Source organism: Phyllostomus discolor, chromosome 13 (genome assembly GCF_004126475.2).
Source record: "Phyllostomus discolor isolate MPI-MPIP mPhyDis1 chromosome 13, mPhyDis1.pri.v3, whole genome shotgun sequence".
NCBI lineage: Eukaryota > Metazoa > Chordata > Mammalia > Chiroptera > Phyllostomidae > Phyllostomus > Phyllostomus discolor.
In genome coordinates this window covers 51,586,136-51,613,103 of record NC_040915.2, presented here as the reverse complement: position 1 = coordinate 51,613,103, position 26,968 = coordinate 51,586,136, and the positions used below count along the sequence as shown (strand labels likewise).

The 26,968-nt window shown below is 45.5% G+C and overlaps 4 protein-coding genes across 4 annotated transcripts; 2 read left to right on the top strand and 2 right to left on the bottom strand.

Annotated features, from left to right (window-relative positions):
* Positions 1–941: 941 nt before the first annotated feature.
* Positions 942–8,050, top strand: SRSF9 (serine and arginine rich splicing factor 9). Its single transcript, XM_028528099.2, has 4 exons — positions 942–1,259; positions 3,791–3,951; positions 5,403–5,575; positions 7,323–8,050. The coding sequence occupies exons 1-4, from the start codon at positions 1,072–1,074 to the stop codon at positions 7,464–7,466; spliced, it is 666 nt and encodes a 221-aa protein (XP_028383900.1). The 5' UTR covers positions 942–1,071; the 3' UTR covers positions 7,467–8,050.
* An 810-nt stretch (positions 8,051–8,860) lies between these two features.
* Positions 8,861–16,959, bottom strand: GATC (glutamyl-tRNA amidotransferase subunit C). Its single transcript, XM_028528451.2, has 4 exons — positions 16,855–16,959; positions 16,568–16,740; positions 11,117–11,220; positions 8,861–9,535 (listed from the first exon to the last, which is right to left on the bottom strand). The coding sequence occupies exons 1-4, from the start codon at positions 16,933–16,935 to the stop codon at positions 9,483–9,485; spliced, it is 411 nt and encodes a 136-aa protein (XP_028384252.1). The 5' UTR covers positions 16,936–16,959; the 3' UTR covers positions 8,861–9,482.
* Positions 16,960–17,003: 44 nt separating this feature from the next.
* Positions 17,004–19,555, top strand: TRIAP1 (TP53 regulated inhibitor of apoptosis 1). Its single transcript, XM_028528452.2, has 2 exons — positions 17,004–17,174; positions 17,780–19,555. Exons 1-2 carry the CDS (start codon positions 17,028–17,030, stop codon positions 17,861–17,863), a joined length of 231 nt encoding a protein of 76 aa, XP_028384253.1. The 5' UTR covers positions 17,004–17,027; the 3' UTR covers positions 17,864–19,555.
* Positions 19,556–20,328: 773 nt separating this feature from the next.
* On the bottom strand, positions 20,329–22,273 carry LOC114509536 (cytochrome c oxidase subunit 6A1, mitochondrial). Its single transcript, XM_028527875.2, has 3 exons — positions 22,116–22,273; positions 21,825–21,967; positions 20,329–20,610 (listed from the first exon to the last, which is right to left on the bottom strand). Exons 1-3 carry the CDS (start codon positions 22,216–22,218, stop codon positions 20,527–20,529), a joined length of 330 nt encoding a protein of 109 aa, XP_028383676.1. The 5' UTR covers positions 22,219–22,273; the 3' UTR covers positions 20,329–20,526.
* Positions 22,274–26,968: the final 4,695 nt, after the last annotated feature.

Below are 26,968 nucleotides of genomic sequence, written 5' to 3'. Positions count from 1 at the left end.
AGAGTTAACAGTCATATTTGCTGTCTTGTTTCATTTTTAGTATGACCAATCTTTTTAGATCAAGATTCTTCTGATACAAGGCTTCACTGTTGTAAAGTCCCCAGATTCAATCCCTGCACTATGGGATGTAAATGCGAAAAGCGCCGAGGTGGGAGGCTACCGGAGCTCCTGGAGGACTCAGCACAGAGGTTGTGAGCCAGGCTCCGGGTTCTAATCCTGTCCCCACTAGGAGACCTCCGTTTTCTCACCTGTAACAATGGAATCCCCCCAACCTTGGTAGGGACTAAAAGCACAAATCATAGGAAGCACTCTATAACGAGAGTTGCCAAACGTATGATTCTTTTATTCCCTCCCTATCTCCCATGAAACTTCAAGTCCAAGCTATAGAGCTCATCTCAGCCCTCTTACATCCATCTTTGTCCGTCTCAAACCCTCAGTGCTAACCAGTTGTAAAATGGGAACAGGGTGGTCCAGAGGGCTACTGACCTGAGAACTGAGCGCCGCTATGACCCCGCCCAGCCCAGCGGTCCAAGACTTTTTCTGGTGCAGCGGGGTGAGCCTGCGGCCTGACTCCCTCCCCCGGAAGCCCCGCACGCCGAACGACAGCTCAGCTCGCGCAGCACAATCTGCGCGCTTCCCTCGTCACTTCAGTGAGTGCTCACAAACGTCTGTGAGGTAGGCGGCGCAACAGAGGCACAAAACTGACACCTAGGGAGCCTGAGACCCATGCCCAAGTCCATTCAGCCGTTGAGTGAATTGCCTTCGGGAACTAAACCCAAGTAGCTGGACTCCACAACCTCTCTCTTGGGGCCCAGGGACGCTCCAGCACCTACGGGGGGCGACGGCCCAAGCGCACGCGCAATCCTCGCAGCCGCGTCCCCTTTAAGAGAATTCCTTCGGCGTCCTCCGACCCTTTCGCTTCCGCTCCGCGTTCCCATAATGCTGTGCGGCTGAGCGCCTCCGAGCCCGCGGGGACGCTGCGGGGGAGCGTCTCCGGCTGAGGAGGAGGAGGCGGCGGCGGCGGCGGCGGCGACGTGGGCTGCGGCGGGCCCGCGGCGTCGGGCGGTGCGGATGTCGGGCTGGGCGGACGAGCGCGGCGGCGAGGGCGACGGGCGCATCTACGTGGGGAACCTTCCTACAGACGTGCGCGAGAAGGACTTGGAGGACCTGTTCTACAAGTACGGCCGTATCCGCGAGATCGAGCTCAAGAACCGGCACGGCCTCGTGCCCTTTGCCTTCGTGCGTTTCGAGGACCCCCGGTGAGGCCCCGCTCCATCCACCCGCCCGCCGGCCCCGGTCCCCGCCTTCCTTGGTCCTACTCCCCCTCCCCCTCCGGCGCTCCCCTCCCCCCTCAGCACAGACCCCTCACGGCGCCCCCGGGTGGAGGCTGTGGCCTCCTCTCACCGTAGACTCCGGGCCGTCCCTTGCACCGGCGTCACTTCCTCTATTATTATTATTGGGTTTTCTGTTTAGTTTACTTAAAAGCACAAAAGCTGGGCCTTTCGAGGGCCCAGACCCGCCTAAATCGGCCTCAGGGATGGTACGAATGAACGAATGATCATTCTCTATTTTACGGCTGGAGAGGCACCCTGAAGGGGAAGCGGCCCAGGCTTGGGGACCTTGGCCCCTGAACCAGAGGGAGAAGACTCGGCGAAGAGCAGGAGTGGCCAGTCGCCACCCCCCCGTCCCCCGCTCCGCGCTCGAACGCGCCGTCTAGGGGGACACAGGCTGCGGGGCTGTAGGTGCTTTTGGAGGTCGTAAAGGGGTCTCTGTGATGGAACAGATCTCGGTCGGCGCGCGCCCCGCCCTGCAAGGCCCGGACCTTGTCCTTGCAAAAGCTCGGGGGGTTGGAAAAACTCCTAAACTGGCTGAGCGGGGGGGTCTCTGATTCCACTCCTCTCCTCTGATGCACGCCTAAATGCTAAGGGACACGAGGGTTTGGAAGTTCTCCGTCCCTGAACCGGTTCAAAGGGGTCTCGGTGACTTTGCAAACATGGTCGGCTCGGCCCCGGAAAAGACTTAGGAACTTTCAAAACTGCGGTCGGAGCTTCATAGAAGCCACCCGGCTGTGCTGGTTCCTCAACTCGGGGTCCACTGCAGCCCGATCTCTGTTTTCCAGCATTGTCTCAGGAGCGCTTGGCTCTCTGCAGGCTTCACCGTTAAGACGGACCTGGGGCGTCTCGTCTGTCCGGGGCCGGGGTGGTACGGGGCCGGGAGAGCGTGTGAGGGTGGCGAGGCAGGACACACCCTGAGGCGCTGATTGCCATTCACCTCAAAAAATAGAACTAGGCATTTTCTCACCTAAACTGGAGAAGGTTGCACCTCTTTTTATTAGTAACGTTCTCCGTGTGGTTTTTGAGCAGTCTCTGTGTGTCTTATACCATGCTGTGTATTCTTTAGCATTTTCAGCCTTTAAAGAGGTGGGTATTGTTAATCACAATTTACAGACGAGGAAACGGAGGGTTTGGAGAGTTGGTAAAAGGGATCAGGGATCAAGGTGGGATTTGAACCCCCTGTTCTGCCCTTTTGGAATACAAATTTATATTGTCATCTCTTCCCTCATTTCTTTAAGAATTTATTTATTTAATTTTAGAGAGCGGGGAAAGGAGGGAGAAAGAGGAGGAGAGAAACGTCAGTGTGTGGTTGCTTCTTGCACACTCCATGCTGGGGACCTGGGCGGCATCCCCGAGCATGTGCTCTACCCTGAGAATCAAACCAGTGACCCTTAAGCTCGCAGGCGCTCAGTCCACTGAGGCACATCAGCCAGGACCCTCATTTCTTTAATAATAGAAAAGCTATTGTTTGATACACTCGATTCCAAGTTTCAAGCAAAGCACTGCACACACGTTATTTAATCCTAACAGTAACCTTGGGAGAAAGACATTAGTTACATTTAGAGATACAAAAAATGACTGATTCACCCAGACACAGCTACTAGTGAAGAGCAGAAGGATGATTTGAACTCAAGTCAATTTTTATTCAAAGTCTGCTTTAAACCTTAGCAGCTCTGCCTCTCTCCCACTGCACTATAAATATCGTCAGGGTTCCACTGGATGTGGTCCTCCTTGCTTTTAATCCTGTAACTAAATCTTGGTAAATGAATGTGCCTATGACAACTGAATGATGCCTTTTTTACTAGTATATCTCCAGCTCTGCTTGTCCCCCCAAGCCGTTCTTTCTCCCATCCAGTACTGGAGAATCAGCTGGTGTTTTTATGTCTCCTTAGAAAAGACTAAAAGACATTTTCTCTTTTTTTGAGAAACTGTACCTAGATAGCGGTTTTGACAACTTCTCCAAACCATGTGTGAAAACATATGCTTGAGGAAGTTTTATAGTCTCACAAAACCTTAAATTGCATTTGTGTTTTGAGCCTTCTTTTTAAATGGTTTTTTCTTTCTATAGACTCAGTGGTATTAGGCTTTGTAGAAGAGAGAGTATTAAAGGACTAATGTGTGGTGTGCATTTTGAGAAACTGTCCACCAAAGTTAGAGAAACACTGTTTTACTTGCAAAAGCAGTTATTGGTTAATTTATGCCTTTTTCTGAATTAGTCCTCCTGTAAGTAATCTGTTAACTCATTCATTATCATTTCATACCTAGAAAACCCTGTATGTGACAGCTGTAAAGCTTAACTCCAATATTGTGTAAGGTCTTCAGACCAAAATAGTATCACATCAAAGATTGTATTATTTCCTTTACTCTAGGTTCCCTTTGATACTTGTTACTCATGCCCCGCCCTGGGAAGTCATTCAGCCTCCTGAGCAGCACTAATGCCAAACTTTTCTTTGCAGAGATGCTGAAGATGCCATTTATGGAAGGAACGGTTATGATTATGGCCAGTGTCGGCTTCGTGTGGAGTTCCCCAGAACTTATGGGGGTCGCGGTGGGTGGCCCCGTGGTGGGAGGAATGGGCCTCCTACAAGAAGATCTGATTTCCGAGTTCTTGTTTCAGGTATGTTCTTTTGAAAAACCAAATGAGGTGATGAATGTAGAATATACTTAGTACAGTCTGGTGTTCAGGAAATGGTAGTTCTTCAGTGCACAGCATACATGGGGCTCTCTTTTTTATAGCCTGTGCACACTGACAGTTCGAAGCCCTGCCTGTCTTTGCCAGTGAGGCTGGTATCTTGCAGATGAAGTTGCGAGGAGTTTTCTAGTGTTGAAAGGGAAGATGATGGCAAAAACCCCTAACTGAAGATGGTTCTAAAGATGTTTTCTTTTGGAATGTTCCATGGTATTTGACTTGATAGAAAAGACATTCCAGGAGCCAGCCTTAAACAACTTGGATCCCGAAGAAGGCCAGTTTTTGTGTTTTTGGACATATGTAAAAACAGAAAAACAACCTGGCAGCTTAGGGATTGTATCACAGAGTGTAGAACAAAATGTCTAGCGTTGACAAGTGATGAAATGATAAGTGCTGAAATGCTATGCATCTTTTGAAATATTAACACTGGTAAAGACCTGGGGTGCTTCTGTACATTCAGGGGTGTTTCAGGGCCCTGGTGGAGTGAAATGTCTTGAGGAACCCGGCACCTTCTTAGATGTGAATATTATAGTCAAAGCCGACTCCCATTGGTGCTTAAGAGTGATACTATCAGTATCTGCCTATCTTGTGTCCCTTCGTAATTAATTTAACCCCAGAACTCTATTCACTCCTTCAGGATGTCATATTTTTTTCTCTCTCCATGCTGCTCTGAAATCCTGCTTAGAAAACTATTAGGAAATGGCGGCAGTCCTGAGCTGTGAACGGTAACACAGCCTTTGAGAGCAGGAGCACATTTCCCTTTCATGACATCAGGTAGGGGTGTATGACTCCCGACTAGTTTTAGCATCTGAGTCTTACCTCCCCCCCCCCCACTGTATTGGAGAATATTGGTGATCTTTTAAGAGGTATTTTGTCTAGTTTGTCAGTTAATCACACCTACAAAAAAGCAAATTGTAGATTTTTTGTTGCATTGTTACCTTCTGCTACACTTTGGTTATTTCATTGGATGGTTTCAAATTCCCATGTCTTGGGAACCTAGTTAGTCAAGAAATCATTGGTACTGATAAATTTCATATGGAAGAAAGAACTCAAAGTCTTGAGAGTGTGGTATTAATTATGAAGGACAAAGAGAGGCTATGAGTTCCTAAGAGATGCAAACCTGTAATGAGATGGAGTTCTTGCTGTGTTGAAAGGCTTGTTCTGGAAGATTAGCCGGGGACTAGTTTCTTAAAGTGGTTTACTACACATACTTTAGTGCTCTTCTCTCCTTTCATGTTCCTTGTCAAGATGTGTGATTTGGGGACCCTCAGGATTTAATAGTGACTGATGGAGAAGGGACCCTAGGTATTGCTGCTCTAAACAGGGCAGTCAACACAGCTGAAGGACGTGGCCTCTTCTCTTATGTTCTCCATGCCCAGGACTTCCTCCCTCAGGAAGCTGGCAGGACCTGAAGGATCACATGCGAGAAGCTGGGGACGTCTGTTACGCAGATGTACAGAAGGATGGCATGGGGATGGTTGAGTATCTCAGAAAAGAAGACATGGAATATGCCCTGCGTAAACTGGATGACACCAAATTCCGCTCTCATGAGGTGGGTCCCCACCTTCTGTTGAAGAGCTCGTACCCAGTCCACTGCACCTAAAGCTGACCTAGCAGAAATACCAACAGGTCATGCATTTTCCATTTGATGACCTGACAGTATCATTAAAGATCGTATGTGGACAGAGCCAGGGAATTCATCATGACTAAGCCCTGCAGGGTCATAGCAGAGAGAAGTCTGCAGTCATAGTATTTCTAACCTGGAGAGAACACTGGTGCAATCTGTCCTAATGTGGTGAGCTGTTGTGATAGAATCCCTTTCGTAACGGGCAGTGTCTCTCAGTGAACCTAAATATTATGGCTGTCCCTCCTCTGGGTCTAGTGCGGGCTCTGCAAGCCAACCTCATCATCTCAGCGCTTCTAGGTACTGCTATTGGGGCTGAGTCGTCACTTCACTTTTCTTTCCCAAAGTAGTGCAGGATCCTTTTTGAAACCTGAGCCACCTTGTTATTTTCCTGTGGTTGATCACCGCATCCTTGGGGCTCAGTTCTTGATGTCCTTCTTGGATGTCCTTCCATTAAGAAGGCATCTGCTGCTCTGGATATCTCAAGTCTGTCTGATTCTGACTTTCCCTTTGATACCATTAGATACTACACACTAGACCACATATTGGACATTGTTTTTTTCTGGTTGTCCTGTCCTGACTTGCTCTGGGGTTTAGGGTTGTCTGGGGACATGAATATCTAGGCCTATTTCTTTTTCTAAGGATTCACACATTCTCTAATTTTACTGCTTGGTGGCTGTATGGCTTAACAAGGCCTTTGCCTAGACTCACCCCTGAGACTTGAATTTGGAGCAGAAACAAAATAGCACTTGGTCAGATACACTGAAAAGCAGAGCCACAGGGTAAATCCAATTACTAGCTTCATGTAGGGGGAGAGCATCTGGCTTATTTCATTTTAGCATCTTTAGACCTGAGAGTGCTGGCTGAAGGCAAAGGGCCTGGAAAAATGCCAGCCTACACATGATTCCTGCTGCTTAGCTGAGCTGCTCTCAACCCTGGTTACTCCATATGCAAGATAGTCACAATAATAGCACTGTCTTCTAAGACTTGCCAAAAAAAAAAGAAGAAGAAGAAGAACATGGAAATAACTAGAGCATCTACCCCCAGGTTCTGACACCTGGGAGGTGCTGAATACAGGTTAACTCTTTCCATAGGTGCCCATCGAAAGATGCATTTGAGGCAGCAGGATATTGAACTATACAGGGTGGGGCAAAAGTAGGTTTAGAGTTAGGAGTACATAAACCACAGATGTGTTCTTGTATATTTACTATTGTCTTTTCCACAGGAACAGCTGTAAACCTACTTTCGCTGCACCTTGTGTGTGTGTGTGTATATATATGATCTCTGTGGTCCTTTTCAATTCTTAGGTTCTGGGGATTTGTGGCAATAATTCAGATATGGTAAAACATCGATCAGTTGCCTTGTGCACATGCCCTGACTAGAAGCCGAACCCACAACCTAGGCACGTGCCCTGACAGAATCGAACTGTTGACCTTTCCGTTTGTGGAATGGTGCCCAACCAAGCCACACCATTCAGAGCGGAGAGCGTTCTTGAAATGGGCTATTAAAGAGTACCTACCTCTTAGAATTGTGAGGGTTTGATGAGGTAACGTCGTGCCAGGCAAACAGTGAGTGCTCAGCCCTTAACCATTACTGATAAACAGCTGTGCTAGGTGTTGGTGAGCTTTATTCTTCTGGGTCTTATTTTCCCCTTTTCTTTGTGTTCGAATTTCAGGGTGAAACTTCCTACATCCGAGTTTATCCAGAGAGAAGCACCAGCTATGGCTATTCACGGTCTCGGTCTGGGTCAAGAGGCCGTGACTCTCCGTACCAAAGCAGGGGTTCCCCACACTACTTCTCTCCTTTCAGGCCCTACTGAAACAGGTGATGGGAACTTTTTCTTTATTTTTTAGGCAAACTGAGCTGCTTTGTGCTCAGAATTTACATTCCAGATTGATGATTTAGTGTCTTAGGAAATTTTTTTAATTTTTTTTTTAAGGAAATAAAACTACATAATTTCTACCAGGGCCATATTAGCAGTGAAATATTTTCAACTGCAGAAATTGTGGTTTTGTTTCAGAAACAACATGTATATTTTTCACCCCTGATTATGGGGGAAAAAATCAGTGATGTCTTTGTGGGTTGCTCTGCTCTGAGATCAGCAGTTACTGTGACTGAGTGGGCCCATTCTGTTTAGAAATATATTTTAAACGTTTAGTAATTGACATGTGTGGTTGTCCTTGATTAAAGTTCATAGATTTCACCGAACAGGCACACTGAATACAAAAATATATATCACTGAGTTGTAGTGACAGCTTACACCCAGTTGGTAAGGAGCAGGAGTGGATAACTTTACTTGTAGATAAGTTAGTTGCTTTTATGGTGGTTTGAGAACTTCCATCCCAAGGGCAAGTTCAGGGTTCTCTTATAGTTCAAGACCAAGCTCGTAAATTAAGCTGCCTTTAAGAGGAAAAAAAAAAGGTGAGCACTGCAGATAGGGCAGGAAGTGGGAAGAATAAAACAGACTTTTGTAAGTGGGCAGCAGCATAAAGATCATTGGGAAATTCTTAGCCAAAGTCAGCTTTGGCAGTTTGGTTAGAAAAGATATTCTGAGTTCTGGTTCTATCACTTTTCTAAATCTGTCTCATTTATCCTTGCCTCATGGGTTTTCTTTTTCAATTACAATTTACTTTCAATATTATTTTGTATTGGTTTTGGAGGTAAAGCATACTGGTTAAATAATCATAAACTTTACAAAGTGTTCCCTCCAATATTTCCAGTATGCACTTGACACCATACATAGTTATGACAACATTATTGACTAGATTCCCTATGCTGTACTTTACATCCCCTATTTTGAACTACCAGTTAGTACTTAATCCCTTCACCTTTTTACCCAGTCCCAGAACTGCAGCCATTTCATTCTCTGTGAGCCACGTGAGCTTAAAAGCAAAACAACCAACACCCGAAAAACCACCTCCCCCCACCCCGTACCATCTTGGATTCTGTGCAATCCATTGATCATGGTGGGTAGGGAACTACTTTGTCCTAGGCTTAGGGCTATATTAAAAAAGAACAAAAAACACTTTGTTGACATATGACTGACATGTAAAAAAACTATTTAATATATACAATTTAATGGGTTTGGAGTTAAGTATACACCCATGAAACCACCACCACCAAGGCCTTAAACATAATCTATCCCATATGTGGTAAGAATATTTAAGATCTACCCTCAGCAAATTTTTAATATACAATAAAGATTGCTAGCTATTCCAGGGCCATTTTTATGTTTTTAAAAAGAGAAGCTAAGTGCGGCTAATAATCCCTTTTGCATGTAATCACTGTGTGATATGGTGGATGGTTCTAGGTCCAGGAGTTCGAAAGCTATAGTCTCCTTTCAACGCTCTTCAGACCTTAGCAAAAAGTTAGCCTTCGGTTTGGAACAAAGTGGGTACCCAGGAACAGATTCGGGTATGTTCAGTAAAGATAAAATACTGCTCTGGTTGATGGAAAAAATAGCTAAAAAGGACAGCTCAGGATGTCACCGAGTGTGATCAGATGCAGTGTCTAACAGTTATAGAAACAGAAAAATTCGCTCAAGTGCAGTTGGGTAGACAGTCTCATGGGAGGACAGAAGGGGGGTGATGTCTTCCAAACCAAACATTTCCTTGGAGGTTGACAATACCTTTTACTTCCTTCAGTGTCAGGAACTCATTGCCTTGTTTTGGCTAAATCTTTCCCAATACTGTCTTCAGAAGAGTTAGTTACCAAAAATACTTAAACATCAATTTTTTTCAGATTACTGAAGGAAGTGGGAATTTTAGTGTTCATAATAACAAAATACCATCATGCTTCCATGTGTTCACAGCATACCCCTTCCTGGAGCAGTTACTCAGCTCTGTGAGAAGGACTCTTGTTCATCCAGCTTTGGCAAAGGGATATTACCTGTTTGGAAACAATAATGCAAAAGAATGTTATAGCTGAGCCTGCTGCCCAACTGGCTCTACTGAGCTAACGTATCACTTGGTTTGTCATGGAAAATAAGCAAAGGAAATAAGTGTAGCTACTATCCTATTTTTCTTGCCATGAGTATCTGAAAGAATCACAATTACAAGTGAAACCTAATTAATGCACTTTTCAGTAAGGAGCAGAGACAGGTTAATTAACCATCTGTGTGCATACAAGAGTGAAAGGAAGACTGTGACTGTGAACTCACTTTGTTCTAAGCAGCAAAGCCTGACAGAAGGTTCCATTTAGAAATAGCATGTGATCAATGGATATGTCTGCTGAAACAGTGACAACCATCTGGCTCTGAGATGGATTTCGAGATCTTATTTCCACAGTTAATGGAGGTGGCTTAGTGAATCAGAGGCATAGTTAAGAGTAGAGATCACAAATTTTTTTAGCTTTCCTTCCCATCCTTGCTTCAACCAGAGCTTTCCTTTGACTGGTTGACCTTGATCAAAGAGGTTACCTCTGAGCTGGAGGGCTGATGTTTGTTTCTGGAAGCTGCTCAGAAAGGTCCTCCTCTGAGTGGATCTCCTGAACTTGAAGTTGGCATTTGGAAAGCCACCTCTACCTGAGTACTTAGGCTAGTCCCATCCCCACCTATCTAGAGGTGTGCAGAAGCTCTGAGGACCCACTTATCTGTAGAGGAGATAAAAATGATTTAACCCACCCAAGGTTCTGGATTTCATTTTTGGCCTACACTTGTTTTAAAGCTTCCATTTAAAATAGCTGCAGTGAGATTTAAAGCTGCAAACTGATGGCTCACAGGATGCATCTGGCTTGCAGGTATGTTTTATTTGCATGGTCTTTTATTTCTTTAAATTTTGAATTGGTGGCCAGTACCTAAAATTTGGGAAGTACTACACAAAATGCCAGATGTCCACGTTCTCTGGGGAAATGGGCTCACATCCTTGCCTGGCACTGAATGAGAAGCAGTGAATGCCAGCTGCCCCTTTAGGAACAGGTTGAACTCCAGATTTGCTACTGAACACACTCCTTCCCATTCTAGTTCTGTTGGTTCATTCTTGTTACCTATTGGTCCCTAGAGATGAGCATGACCCCATTAATGCCGCACCAATATGCACTTTACATTTTTTTAAATCGTTAATAACATGTTTGTTATTTTTAGATTTACTAAAATGTAGTTTACATACAACATTGTATAAATGTAAGCTGTACCACATAATGATCTGATACATGTATATATTGCCAGTTATCAGAATGAGATTATTTAATACCTATCATCTCACATAACATATTTTTTTCTTGTGAGAACTTCTAAGATCTCTCAGCAACTTTCAAATATACAATACGGTATTGTTAACTATAGTCATTATGTACATTACATCTCTAAGACTTACTTATAACTGGAAGTTTGTACCTTTTGACCGCCTTCATTTAATTCCAGTTTATACTTTGCAGAGTGCTTTCACATAGCAGATTTGGGCCTCACAGTTCTTCCTATGTTCTTAGTTTACTGTGGAACAATTTTGTTAAGCCACTTTAGGAAACACGTACCTGGGGGGGCCACAAAATAATCCTCCACAACTCGACGGGAGTTTTGTAGTAGTTCTTCAGCACAGTTACCTTCTACCACATTGTCGGATCTCAAGTAAAGACATCTACAAAACCAAAAGCTTAAGGTTACCTTGTCGGAGAACAGGACTGCTAAGGCATGGGTGGAGAGGGTCAGGAGTGGGAGGAAAAGGGAACAGCATATTCTTGAGTGCCGGTCACTGCTCAAAGGTGGAGGACCTATGGTCAACACTGGATCAAATTATAGTCTGCAGTCTAGATTCTCCCAACAACCTGTGCGGTAAGTGGCTGTTATTCCTTGGGATTGATAATGTTTAAATATTTTTGGATAATTACTAAGGGTAAATTGCTTTTGGTGGAGATAGGTTACTAAAGGCAATTTAAATACAGTGTGTTAAGTCCAACAGGTAAGCACAGTTTGCCAAGGGAATAGGTAGGACACCTGACAGCCTGGGTAAAGCGAAGGACCCAGAATAAGTGATGTCATTGCTAAAGGAGGGGCAAAAATTCGTTGGCTTGGGAGGATGGGAAATGGACTTACTGGCAGGTAACTTGTCAGGAGTGGCTCTAAGTGACTTAAGGGCACTAGCTCCTCGGAGATAAAACTGGGATCTGTGCTGAGCTCTGGTACTCTAAGACAAGGGCTTTTTTCAGTGCAGCCACCTGTGGAGATAAAGTTGCCTCCCTTGCAAGAAGTACCACACACAGTTCAGGAATCTCCCACTATTCTGGCCTAATGGCTCCATTCAAACATCCAGATGGCAAACTAGTGAGGCCAAACAGGAGATGAACATACCTATGAGGCCTCACTACTGTTGCAAGGTTTAGGAGTGCATGACAGGAGGTCTGAGCCTGCTTCCAGATATTTGGGCTGAAAAAGCAGCAGTCTGTTCAGTCTCTGAGAGGGGAGCAGCCAAGCTCTTTCTGCTCTGAGCCAGGCCTAGACCCAGGGCTAAACCTAATGGGACAAAGGGGCAAGGATGTGACATGCACATCTGGGCAGAGGCTGCCTAGAGGGCTAAGTTGTAAGAAAGGACTAGGGTGTTTTTTGTGGGGGCGTGGGGGTGGCAGGTGGCACTTAGCCTAAGGCTAAACACAGTACACACTTACTCATAGCATGAAGAGTGGACAGCTGGAGTCCATTCCAGGATCTGGCACTGTCTTAACTGATGTTTCCAGACCTGAAGTTTCTTGCCAAAAAAGTGAAGGTTGTACTAGTGTTTTTTTGTTAGCCATACAAGGATTATGTGTTTATTTAAGAAAACTTGGAGAACAAAAATAAATATCTGTGAAGGTGACCATTGGACTTTCTGGAGTTTATATTTCTGTTGCGCAGTAAACAAAATGGACAAGGGCGTGGGCTCCTGAATCACAGCTGAATTCAAACAACAGCGATGAGTGTTTTTTGCCACAGCTACCTTCACGTGGCATATGTGCAAATTACTTAAAATTTTTTTAATTGATTTTAGAGAAGGAGGGAGAGAGAAACAGGAACACTGATTTGTTTTTCCACTTATTGATGCATTCATCAGTTGATCTTGTATGTGCCCTGATGGGGAATCGAACCCAGAACCTTGGTGTGTCAGGACAACACTCTCACCAAGTGACTACCCTGCCACGACCATGTGTAAATTACTTTTCCTCTCCATGCATCAGCTTCCTTATTTGTACAATGCTTCATAGAGTTGCTGGGAAGATTAAATGTTTAAAAAAGATACGATAATGTCAATAAGAGGTGGATGCTGAACAGCACTGCCCCTTTTTAGAGGCAGTACAGCCCAATGCGCCTCAGTCCCCACCACTCATTCAGAGTGTAACTGGTACTTAACTTGCCATAATCATGCTTAACCTGCCTAGGCCCTACAGGCTGGAAGGATGCTAACTTTTCTTGGCCCCTGGGGGATTTTAATGAAGACCTCTACCGCCAATAGGTTAAAAGCTACTGCTTACCAAGAACTGATCTAATAACAACTGATTTATTTACTCATTTGGTTACCAGGTTTCCTGTGTGACATTTCCAGAAAAACAAAATTCGCCCCTTGAAATGTCACACATTTCCACCTAATTACTATTTATGATGAAGTTGTATCTCGAATAAGCCCACACCGCCCTGTTTTCTTCATCATAGGCTACTGAACCCAGGGTCTCTGAGAGTGGCACACCGTGCAGACCCTTCACTTGGCAAGTCGCTTAACTTTTCTTGACCTTGGAATCATGCATAAAACACTGAACAGGAACTGATAAACTCTTTAGGTGTCTGTGAATCACTGACTGACTAAATGCCTACCTCACCTCATCTTTCTCAGTCCAAGTTCAACAAGAGAATTTAGTCCAGGTACTGCAGGAAAGCCATTTTTACAATCAGCTGTATATCTGGGCTAATATTACTTAGGAACTATCCTTGAGAGGATTGAAGAGAGTCACTTGGCTCTTTCTGTGTTCTGGTTCAGATGAGAAATCCTGATTGAGAAAGGCTCCAACTGTGAACTAGAAACCCCTGCCCTCCAAAGGTCATACATATTTAAACCAGTAACTGTGGAAAATGCAAATATAATAAAACAATTTAATGTAAAAGCAGCACAGCAGCATGGAGGAAGGAAAGGTGGCTATGCTGGCCCTTGGGCTGACGATAGGACAGCTCTGCTGTTGCAGTTTCTGCCCTTCCCTGGATTCAGGCTGCCAGGAGTCGTTACTCTGGGCACCACCTTACTTCCATCACCTACAAGCCTTTTCTCTCCTGATTTTTTTCTAGTTTGTTGCTAATCATTTTGACTAAGAGTTTTTGATTCAAAGAAGGCTCTGGGGGACATTCTAAGCATTGAAGTATTTGGCTGCAGTCAGAGACGTCATCCAAGTCAGTCTCTGGATTTGAGATGAGGATAAAGTTTTCCAGGGTGGACTTTAGATGTCTTGTGTAAAGCAGTAAGGCTCTGAGTGCCAAACTTTGAAATCTCTGACTCCCTGTGAAACTTTAGGACATCTTTGTGACACCTTTGTGACCCTCGGTGACCCTGGGTTTCTTCATCTATAAAAGAGATACTAGTATTTGCCTTCCAGGGTTGTGATAACTGAGTTAATGCATATAAACATTAGTGCCTGGCATGTAAACATGGTAATGCTTTTAGTTAAAACCAAATGATAGGCAACATGTTCAAAACTTGAAAGTCCTTCTAATGTCACATCTCTGAAATGGAATCATAAGTCAAACTGGTTTCCAAAGTTATGGCAAGACTGCAGATCACTGAATACCAAGTCACTGTTCCAGCTATCAGATCCAAATCCCTTTCATCATCACAAACTCTCCTAGGAGTAATAGTTGCATTTCTTTACTCTTAGGTGACTTGGGAAATGCTGTCTTTTGTGTTTCTATTCCCCACTGTTCCAAAGATGTTAGTAAAGAACAGTCAACGGACATTTACTGAGTGTCTGCTCAGTGCCAGGTACTGGGAACATGATGAGCAATAGCAAACACACTGCCCGGAAGGTGGATGAACGGGCGTAGAAAGGCAGAGAATCCAGAAGCACTCAAATAGATGTACGAAATACGTGTAAAATTCCAGCATTACTGGGAATCATGAGAGCTACAGGCCCTGAGAAGGCTGCAGTTGAAATCCGCAGAAAGAAGGCAGCAAAGAGGAGTGGGGTGGGTGGGTAAAGAGGAGTGGGGTGGGTGGGCAAAGACAAGGACCTCGAAGAAAAAAGAATGCAGAGTTAAAGGAATTGAAAGTGAGAGCATTGCCTTGAAGAGTGGGCAGGGCCTCGGTTAAATGATGCCCTGCCTGCTGCGGTGAATCTTTCATCTTTAAGCCAAACTCACCTGAACAGGGTTTGGGTAGAAGAAACATCAGATTTCTGTTTTGAACCGCTGTGTAACTTTGGGCAAATCAGTTAAACCCTATAGACCTGAGCATCAAAATACAAAATAAACAAAAGCTTTGAAGGAATCAAAGATGAGTTCAGAACAGGAAGCCAGCAAGCAGTTTATGCAGAGCTTACGGTTACAGGTGGGTCTGCTGTCCGCTTTAGCGCTGATTAATGGCACTAATCTTGTTCCCACCTGAACTAGTTCATTTTTAAAAAAAATTCCATCAGGGAAAGTCTAGGACAAAGTTGTAGATTACCCCTATTTTTATGACTACATATCCATACTAACTAAAAAGCTGCAGTGCCAAACAGCACACAAGTCTGCTTTTCAGAAAAGAACATTTTCTTAAAAAAAAATAGGTTAAGACTACGCAACAATTAATTGGAGTGGGTAGAAGCTGTGCCCTTTTAGTAGTCAAGCCAGTCTGTCAAAGACCCCGCCCCCCCCTCACTGCCTTACTCTACACTTCACCACTTGTGTTACTCCTCCCCGCACTGAGCCATGTGTGTTTGGGCCCTTGGTATAAAAGGAAACGTTAAAACTTCCTTCTGCATTCCCATTTTCTTTGAAACTGCTGGTAACGGTTTCTTGCATGCCTTTTCAAGGAACAAAAGAAAATTTAATGCATACACCAGCATATGTAAAATAGATAACATAAAGCATTGATGATACTGTACACAATGTTCTGAACTTTGGTTTTTTTATTAAGTATACTTTAATGACCTTTCCATATCAGCATATATAGTTATTTGTTTCATTATTTTTAACTACTGCCAAATAGTCCATTGTATTATATGATGATGTATTTAGCCACTAAGGACACTTAGATGGTTGCTGGGTTTTTGTTTGTTTTTTTACTACGAACAGATTCACATGCTCTAGACACTTTGCACACATCTTGATGCACTTTCACAGATATTTCCATAGGGAACCACTAGATCAGAAAATATGTACATTTAAAAATTTGAAAAATAAAAAATTGAGACGGGAATCCAACAGTAAGCAAATCAGACATGAACTCATTCTTATAACAAGAGACAACAAATCAAAAATAAGTCAAGAAAAAGATCCGAAGAAAACCCAACAGGCTAAGGCAGGGGAATAGGGAATTTGGGGTGGTCAGAGAAGGCCTTTCAGAGGAGATCAACTAAGACCTGCCAGAGACAGACTGTCCAAGAAAAAAGGAATAACTCGTGCAAACATCCTAGAGAAGGGCTAATTTGGCGTGTTGGAAAGACGGCAATGAAGCCGATGTGGCTGTACTGATAAAGGCAGTAGGTCCGAGTGGAAGGCAGCGAGCCTGTGAGGTAAAGCTTGGAGGATGATAAGCAGTCCGGGTTTTTTTCCTAGTTATACTGGGAGGCCCTGAAAAATGTAAACGAGAGCGACAGGACACATAAATGAGAAGAGGGAAGAGGGAAACCACTTACCCGCGGGGTGATCGTGGGCAAGTTCCTGCATCTCGCCTAAAGCTATTTCTCCCACTGTGTAATGAGACACTAATCGCCACCCTCAATGGCTGCGAAGGCGCCTCGGGCAAGGCTCGCGGGCCGCAGCCGCGAGTTTACCTGTCCTCCAGTACTGACTCCATGGGCTCCACCCCGTCCGTGTCCACCTCGCGGAGCCGGTCGGCAAAGGCGATGGCTGTCTCCAGCCGTGCCACGGCCTCTTGGCTGCCGAAGTCCACAAGCGCTAGGCGCTCCAGGTGTTCGATCACTTCTGCCGTGACTCGCCCACTTTCCTGGGGAAGGGGGCGGGTGAGACAGGGTGTGGGTCATGGGTCACGGGGGCGGCCCGCTGCGCCTCCAGAGCCGCTTCACCACGCGCGCAGACACCCCCACCTTCCAGCCTTTACCTGAGGCTCTGCCTTGGAAGTGAAGCCTCGGCGCCCGCCCGCCCAGGCCCGAAGGACCAGCCGCGCAGCCCGCGCCCACATTTCTCCTCCACTCGGCCTCCGTAGCGTGCTGCACGTAAGCCGAGCGACTTGCCTAAGAATGATGACATCAGTGCGCCGCCGCTGTCGCCGCCATGAACAGCGTAGGGGAGGGATGCACTGACATGAAGCGCGAGTATGATCAGTGCTTTAACCGGTGGTTTGCCGAGAAGTTCCTCAAGGGGGACACCTCCGGGGACCCGTGCACCGAGCTCTTCAAGCGCTACCAGCAGTGTGTTCAGGTGAGCCACGGCCGTCGTCCCTACCCCCGGACCCCGCGTTCTCCGCCGAGTCACCGGCCTCACGCCTCGTATCTTGCGGGGGTTGGGACCGGGAGGGTGGAGAAAAGTTCCGTCAGTGAGGCCAGTGGCAGGGAGCAGGAGTTCTCTCTCCTGCCGTCACCATCAAGGCTGCCTGGTGTCTCTCCCGATGACAAAGTTAAATGTTTTGTAGCGCTTTACTTTTTACGGAGCACAGGAACATTCTTTGGTTCACTTGGTGTTCATCTTAAACTTGCAGAGGAGGCACAGTTCGTATTTCGAAAATGGAACGCTCACGCCCAGAAACAGGAAGTGACTAGGCCAAGTTCGCTAGAATCAAGTTGCCTTGATTTTTGCGGTGGTGCGCTTTTCCACTTTTGTTTGAGAGGCTGGGTGGTAGCCTCTCTCTGACCTGTCAGTCGTTATGGTTTTATTTTTTGTTATTATCCTTTCATTGGTCTGTTTTTCCTTCTACCTTTCCTCCCTCCAGTTGTTGCCCTTTATCCTATCTGCATACGGGAAGTGAGGCTTGCTCAAAGCCAGTAAGCTTCATATTGACCTTTATAATGTTTTTCTCCTCTCATCAGAAAGCAATAAAGGAGAAAGAGATCCCCATTGAAGGACTGGAGTTCATGGGCCATGGTAGAGAAAAGCCTGAAAGCTCTTCTTGACCTTGACAGTCACCTTGAAAATGGACTGCTCAAATCAGGAAATTGAGCACTCTGGATTGTGTTAAGACTGTGAAGACAGCCATCAATTTAATGAGGAGTTTGGTGTGTGGGGGGGTGTTTCCCTCCTTCTAGATGTTTTCCTCTCACTTGTAAAAGATGACGAACCATCACTTTTCACTTTGGGCCGGTTTCTCACTTGCACTGGCACCTTGCAGGAACTCGCTGCGCTAAAACTGAATGACTTCTGGGGGAGTGGTTATGGTTGCAATACTTCATCTGGGATCAGCTTTAAATATACTTGTATGTAAATACTGATAAACTTGTCGGGATGATCATGGTTGCCTGACCTCCTGACTTACGCTTCGAAGGACAGTAGGTACACTGTAGGGGGCGGGGTCATCATCTCACAGAAATAGTCGGTTAGGGCCTCTTTCCTGTTAGGAGCTAATTCTCTGAAAAGGGGTCTCAGCACAGCACTTTCAGTCAATGCTTGGGAGCTGTTTTATTTTTATATAGTAAGTTAACTGTTAAGATTGCTGGTGGACTGGATTAGCCAAGAGGCCTTTAACAGTTCCCTGCCTTAACAAGAGGTGTCAAGGTTTCAGATCAAGACATGAAACCTTCAAGAATGTTAGAGGGAACACCATTTCAGAGCTCACAGTATAGTTCAGCCATTAAGATTGCTGGAGGAAGATCCTAAGTTGCAAAGATCTGCTGTTGCCAGCTTTTCAACCTAAGTCAATGAATTAATTAAGTCAACCTGTGTATCATCAAAATGCCAAAATACTGTGTCTGGTCAAACAGGAGGAAAACGAGTTTGCTTTATTTGCCTTGTTTACCCACCCTGCCCTGTAATGTCTGTAATCATGAAGATTAAATAAACTGTAACATTTAGTTTCTGTCATTACTGGCCCCATGGAACTTGGTACACTTTATGGAACAGCTATTTCCCTGTTACCCCACCATGTCCTACAGATACAGTGGGGGGAGTTTTGTTTTATAATGTAAAGGTGAAGAAAAAGTTATACTTTATCTAAGCTAGACTGTATGCCATAACAATTACGAACCTCACTGACTTGCAAAGTTTATTTCTACAGTAGCCTACACGGATATCTTGAAATGTTTATGTAACGGCACAAAAAGTCAGCATCAGGGGTGCACTTACGTCCTTTAGGATGTCATAGTTGCATAACTGTTTATCTTCATTAATTTGGTTCAATAGTATGAAACCTGATCTAAAGAAAGCCTCAATTTTGTTATTCTTTACAAATTCCTACTCCAAGTTTAATGTAACCAGTCTCTAATGTCACTTCAAAACATTCTGCATTTATATTTTGACTGTTTAAGGTCCATTTTACAAGGATTATAAAAGACTGTTTGGAACCCAGCTGAGGGAGGCCAGACAGCCAGCTGCATGAAGATGAGCACATCTGTCCTGAACTCAGACGGACGGGCCACAGCACAGCAGCTCCAGGGGGACGTGTAGGCTGTGGTTAGATCATGAAATGGCAGGCACAACAGGCATTCTTTTTTTCTTAACTGTAAATGGTTTTCAACCCTATGTTTCAATGTGTCTCCCTTTTGCACAGTACCCGTTTTCTGTATGCGCTAACACCAAAACCTTGTAGCTTCTTGAATCTTACCACATAACCATCTGGTTGAACCTTGAGAATAAAATCAGCTCCAAGCCAATGAAGTTCTTTTATTGTAACTGCTACTGGGAGAATAATTTTGGTTTATTGTTCCTCCTGCTATTTTGACTTCATCCTCCAACTATCTCAACTACTTCAAAGATAATACCTTTATTTCCCCAAAGGTTTTCGACCCTTCCAATCCCCTAAGGCAGAAAATGATCTGATTACAGGGAGTATTCTGCAGCAAATGCTGATGGAATGGGATAGGAGAAAGCCGAGGTACAGAGGAAGCACTTCCTCTCCAGAACCCCAGATACCTCTTTCAGATGAAACCACTGGCCACGCACCCTGGCTGGTGCAGCTTAGTGGATTGTACACTGGCCTGAAAACCAAAGGGTTGCTGGTTCCATTCCCAGTCAGGGCAAATACCTGGGTTGCAGGCCAGGTCCCTGGTAGGGGGTGTGTGAGCGGCAACCACACATTGATGTTTCTCTCCCTCTTTTTCTCCCTCCCTTCCCCTCTTGTTTATAAACCTCTGATTTATAAATAAATAAAATCTAAAAAAAAAAACCCCACACCTCTTGTTTATAAATAAAAACCTTAAAAAAAAACCACTAACTACTGGCCACACAGTGTCTGTCAGGACCCCATCCTGATGATTAGCTCTACTCCCTTCGCTTTACCTACCGCAGGCACAAGAGACCAAGGAGAGGTGCTGCTATTCAGAAGCCTGAATTGGACTTGAAAACTAAACAGCAGTCACAGATCTTCGTTGCAGAAACAAATAACAATGCTCATTTCTAGGGGAAAAACACCACCAACGAATGCAACTCTGAGCTCATGACTAAGTTATTTATTTAAGCCACCTCCTGCTATTAGCAAAGAGATGGAAGATTAGCATACTTTAGTCATCATTTGATATTAGGAAAGAAGGTCAGCTTAAGGTCCCATACATTTTTCTGGTCCGCGTGCAGAGTAATGGTCCAAACCAGCGCTGTGGTCCCCATTGGGCAGTGGTCCAGGTTCTCTCTATTCATCTTCATAGCCGGTGGGAAGTGGATTCACGTGAGAGTTATGGAACAGAGTATGGTTACCATCTCCCCAGGGAAAGGGCTGTGGAGTGAAGATGTCAGTTAGGCCATTCCAAAAACAGTTCAGAGCCGGCACAGCCATGAACTGCTTAAAACCAAGTGGAAATCAGTCTGTTTAACTGGCATACTTCCGCCTTACCATAATTTAAGGGAGCTCTTATAACTTCCAAAAGGGAGCCCTTAAGGTAGATAAAAGGAAAAGCAAACTCAAGTTAGTTTTCATAAGCCTCTCCCTGGTAACTGGTATGTCAGTGCTATGTTTGTGAAAGTGTAATCCTCAAATCGCCTGTATCAGAGCGGCAGAGGTTTGGTACTGGGGAGAAGATACTCACATCTACCTTTGAAAAGCACTGCCCTTGGGCAGTGGTTTCCAACCTAGGATGATTTTGCCCCTCCAGGGACTCTGGGCAATATCTAGACACATCTGGGGCAGGGTGAGGTACTACTGGCATCTAGTGTGTAGAGGTCAAGGATGCTGCTAGACATGCTACAACTGACAGAATAGAATAGAATAGCCTGTCCCTGCAAAAATTATCTAGTTCCAAATGTCAAATAGTACCGAGGTTGAGAAACCTTGCTTTATGGCTTCTAATGCTACTGCACTAGGGTGGGAGTGGGGCTCAAAGAGTCCAATTCTTTCTGAATCTAAGAATCTAAGCCTAAGTTTCTATGAGGCCAGTACTACCTGCACTAAATGCTGTAATAGTCATTAAAGAACCAGAAGAGGCTCTTGTTAAGAATACAGCAAACAATGGAAAACCAATGACGTTATAACTACATCAACAGCCAAAGGATAAAACAGTTGAGAAGATATATAGCCTGAAGGAGAATTGAAGGTGTCAGTCTCTTCACTGCAGCTAGTACCTACCAGGTGTCTAGGTCCTAGGAAGGTGAACCACCTCTGACTTTGCCACTCTTAGAAAGTTTTCCAAACCTCCAAGTTTTAAACCGACAGCTGTTTTAGAACAGTATCGGAAGGCAGAAGGTGTTATGAATCGGAAAAGGAAAACTCAAGGGCACTTACTGTAAGACTTTAAAAAAAAAAACTGAGAAGTGACAGGCATGCCCCGCCCCGCCCCGGTCTCAGGTTCCGTTCCGTAGAACCGGAGAAAATAAAAATTGGTATTGTTAAATGAGAAATTGTACGCGCCCGGAAACCACGCTTTTAGAGAATTAAGAACAAGGGCATTTGGAATGAACGGAGAACGGACACTCCAAGAGAATGCAAGGACATACCTTGGACCTGATGCGAAGATGGGGGTAGGCGACAAACTCGGGTCTTTCGTGCTCTCCGTGATGCGACTTCAGAAAGACGTTCAGCATGCTCACTCCCACCCCGGGGAGCGCAACGAAGTAGGTAAGGGCCTTCCACATGCGAGCTGCGGAGTGGCAAGACGGCTCAAGCCTGCGGTGGGGGCCCGCCCGGGTCTCATTCCCTTCCCCCTAAGCCTCAAGCCAAGGTCACGGCCCCGCGCCATCTCGCTGCAGTTGGACTGAGGCCCGCCCCACCGACCGCAGCCCCAATACCTGATCCCTCTTCACCGTGGGCACCACTTGACATAGACCGTGCTAGCTGTGGCCGGAAACGACCTAGCAGCTCAGAAACCCGGGACCCAGCCGCCGCCGCCATTTTTGGCCAAGACCTCCTCAACGCCGGAAGCGGAAGCAGAAGGAGGAGCTGTGGAGGCGGGACTCCAACCTCAAAGGAAGTTCCTATTGGGCGGTGCCTTTTAACCCGGGAAGCCTGCGCACTCTCCTCCCCGCAGACCGGGTCCCTGTCAAAAAACTCAGAGCCCCCGGAGCTGAAGGGAGCATGCGCCCTGCACCTTCTGTGTGCACTACTCCCTCCCTACGCCCCCACCTTGTTGAAGCTAAGCGCAAAAGAAAGGTTACAGATGGCACTCTGGCATCCCCCTTTGTGGGAGTCCGTGGACCGCACAAACACTTATCTAAAATGCCAGTCCTCGTCCTCCTCGTCCTCTGACCCCTCGTTTTTTTCATGGCGCCTGACATAATTGTTAAAAGCCTTATTTTGTCTGTCTCCCTTGATAGCATACATATAAACCCTGATGCAAGAGTTTGCCCCACTGGAGCATTCCCAGACTCTGGAATGGTGCTTGGAACATAGCAGGTACTCAACAAAAATTTGCTGAATGAATGAATGAGTGAATGAATGAATAAACAGCAATGGCAAACGAAAATTGGCGTCTGCCCACCCCATTTCTTCCTTTTTCTCCTACTCATCTAAAAACAGTTTTAAAAATAAAAGTTTAAAAAATAGATACACATGATAAAAGTAATTGTTTAATTAATGTATTTATTTTTAAAGAGAGAGGAAGGGAGGGAGAAAGAGAGGGAGAGAAACATCAATGTGTGGTTGACTCTCATGTGCCCCCTACTGGGGATCTGGTCCACAACCCAGGCATGTGCCCTGACTAAGAATACAACCCGAGATGCTTTGGTTCACAGACCTACGCTCAATCCACTGAGCCAGGCCAGCCAGTGCAGATCAAAGTAAATATTTTTTTAATCATAGGAAACTTTAAGAATATAACGAAAGGACCTGGCTGATGTGGCTCAGTGGACTGAGCACTGGCCTGTGAACCAAAAGGTCACTGGTTCAATTCCTAGTCCAGGCACCTGCCTGGGTTGCAGGCCAGGTCCCCTGGCATGCAAGAAGCAACCAATGGATGTTTCTCTCCCTCTTTTTCTCCCTTCCTTCCTCTCTCTCTAAGATCTTTATAAAAAAGAATATGATGAAAGTTGTAAACCCTTTCCCCCCAAAATGCACCTGCTCCTAAGCACATATATTGAGCAGACAACGTTGAGGGGAAGAGGGCAGTAAAGTACATCTGGAGATCTCCAAAAGAGTCCTTGTGCCCCAGGTCAAGAACCCCCGATTAGGGAGACAAACAGGGACACTGGTGTGTTCACATCTTGTTATCTTCCCTTAGCCTGCGTGACCTTGGGTAAGTTAGATTAAATGAATACTTTAAGGTCATGCATTTTATGAAGACAAAAATTTAGGATCATGTTACTAGAGCTTCCCAATCTGACTGAGCACTAGATCTTTCTCTGAGTAGCCTAAGGTTTTGCATGTTATTCAAACGCAGCCAGAAGGTGTATGAGGTGAGGCCCTACACTGCAGCCATGGAAAGGGTGCAAGCATCAGGCATCAGGAAATCCTGAGTCAGATCTCTCCTCTGCCACCCGCTGCTCCCTCTTCTCTAAAATGGAAATGTAACACTCCTTTATATCCAACAAATATTTATTATCCAACAAATATTTATTAAAACTCTATTCTACCTTAGGAAGTTATTCACCCTCCATCTATAATAATGAAGTTTCATTTGATAAATATTAACCAATGTTCCCAGTGTGTTCCAGGCATGCGCAGTAGTACACAGGAGCTATAAGTTCTCTCTCATGCAGCTTACATGCTAGTGGTGGAGACAGGAGGAAATGAAAAAATGCTCAATGCCTAGAATATGTCACAAATGCAATAAATGCTCATTTCTTATGCTCTTCAGGGTGACGTGGATAAGCTTGTGTGTATCATGCTCAGCACAGAGTACCTGCTCAGGCATAATGCCCCTGGTGTTATTGCCAGGTATGCTCAACGTTTGCAAAGCCTTGGGTCACTGAGTGTAGACAACCTAGGAAGCCAAAATCATCAATTCGGAGAATAACTAATATTTATTGAACATTTATTTTGTGCCCAAATTGTCTTCCCCATTTCAGTAAATTCCCACTCCATTCCTTAAGGTAAACATTATGGAGTCATCTTTGACTCTCTCTCTCTCTCTCGATCATACACACACACACACACACACACCCATCACACGTTACATTCCGTCTACATATCCTGACAGCTCTCCCTTCAGACACCCAGAATCTGACCACTTCTTACCACCTACTGCTACCAATTCAATCCAAGATGTTATCTCTCACCTAGATAATTGCAGCAACTTCCTAACTGGTCCTCCTGCTACTTGGTCCCCCTACAGTCTATTCTCTACATGGCAGCCAGAGGAATCCTTTAAAACCTGTCAGATCATCTTCCTCCTCTGCTCAACATCTTCCAGTGGATCCCATCTCCCTCAAAGTAAGTGCCAAAGCCCTGGCAGTGGGCTACCAGGCCCTGCACACCCTGCCCTCTGCCACCTCTCTGACATCACCCCTTCTACCCATCTCCTCGCCCACTTCACTCCAGCTACCTTGGCCTTCTCGCCTTTCCTTGAACATTCCAGGCACTTCCCTGCCTCAGGACATTGACACATGTTCATTTCTCTACCTGGAAGAGTTTCCTCCCAGATTTCCCCATGAATTGCTTCCATATTTTAACCAGGGATCTGTTCAGAAGTCATATTACCAGAAAGGCCTTCCTAGACTATCCTGAAGTGAAATCACTCCCCCCAATCCTGACACTTTATCCTCACTGCGCCTTGTTTATCTTCATAGCACTTAGCACCATCTGACATATTAAATATTTATTGGTTTATTGCCTGCCTTCCTTCATGGACTGTGTTTTGTTCCCTGGTGTCACCCCAGCACTTGGCACAGGGTAGGCACTCACTAAAAATGCATTAATCATAACATGTTATCTCTTGTGAGATGGATACGATTCTCCCCACTTTTCATAGGAGGAACCCGAGACTCAGATGTGCAGGACGTTGCCTAAGGTCACAAAGCTTTGGACAAGCGACGGACCCAGGCATTCTGGGACTTGAGTCAATTCTTTTAACCTCACAGCCACACAAGACTTTGTTTTGGGTAGAGCAACGCCAACTCCAAGAGGTCACCCTGTCAAGTTCATGCTGATTGGATGCTCTGAACACAGATTAGCAAGAAAAGGAACGACTGTTTAATTTCTGACTTCAGTGGGTTTAGAAAGAAAAATATTCCAAATCATAGGGTCCTTGAGAATGGACAGAACCATCAAATGCGGCCTCAGGGCACTGAGCTGGCAGTTCCCGGCCCGTGCTGCACCCCACCCTCTACCCCCACCACCACTGTGACTCCCGGGACATCAGGCCTCTCCGTGCAGGGAGCTGCCCCAAGGCCACAGCCAGCCAGCTAGCCCTGGATTTGATATCATCTTCTCTGGCAGCTGATGATATTTATGTTCACACTGAACCCACTAAGGCTCTCTCTGATGCCTGATTTCCTTGAAGCAGGTTGCTGGTGGGTGGGCACCTTAACACGGGGACAGCTGCTGAGGGGGGAGGTACTGGAGCAAGACTGGGGGAGGCTGCATAGCCAAGGACAGGGCTTGCTTAAGGGAAAGCTTATCTGGCGCGTCCAGCCTGCTGCTTCTACCGTGGTTTCTCCCAGCTAGGAGCACCTCTAGTTCCCGGACCAGGGACTATTTGTCCACCAAGAGACTCATCCTAGGAGAAGGCACTGAGGCATTTTTCTATGCAAGCTGCAGGGGAACCTGGGGTGTTATGACCACTGTCTCAGTCCTCTGGATAACTTGTCTGAGCTGCACAGCATCGTTAATTCATCCAGTTAGAATCTCAAATGTGTCATTGGGCTGGGGTGACAAGGTAGCAGTGACCCTCATGGAACACCCAGCCTGGAGGGAGAGACTGACAAGTAAACAGCTATTACAACCAGTGTGATGAGTTTGACAAGGGAGGCAGTATAGCCTGGACCTTGGCATCAAGTTCAAGTCCCAGGTCTGCTACTTAGCTATGGACTCATGGGCAAGTCAAGTCATCTCTTAGACCTCACCTATGAATTGCAGTTATCACAAGGGTTTAACAGGCTAATAGATGTTAGCTAACATTTATGAAGCACTTACTATGTACTGGGCCCTTCTCATGTATTCATTTGGTCATTACGACCCTCCCATGAGCTAGATGCTATTCTTATCCCCATTTTACAGATGACGAAACTGAGGCACAAGGAGAGGCTATGCCATTTGCCTATTTCACAGCCCTTTAAGTGATCAAGCCGGTCTTCAAATCCAAAAGTGTGGCCTCAGAGTTTGTACATTTAACCACTATGCAATACAGCTTCCGTAATTCAAGGGACCTTAGCACAATGCCTGGCACAAAATGAGCACGAGGGTAGAGCGAGTAGAGGGTCTATGGCAGCAGAGCACAGGGGCATTTGGCTGGACTTCAGAGAGGCAGCCAGGAAAGGCTTCCTGCAGGAGGTGGTATCAAAGCCACGGGCATCTCTCTCCATATAAATATGAGTGAGTCAGGGACAAGTTTGGTTGGGAGGGAGATGAGTTTTCCAGACAGACATCACCACAGAGAAAATATTTGGCTGCTATATCCAGAATCCCAAACAGCACCTTAAAGCTGGAGGTGTGACGGGAGGGAGTGAGTAAGAACTTAAGGGGCCCTGCAAGCCTTGCTGAGTTAGGA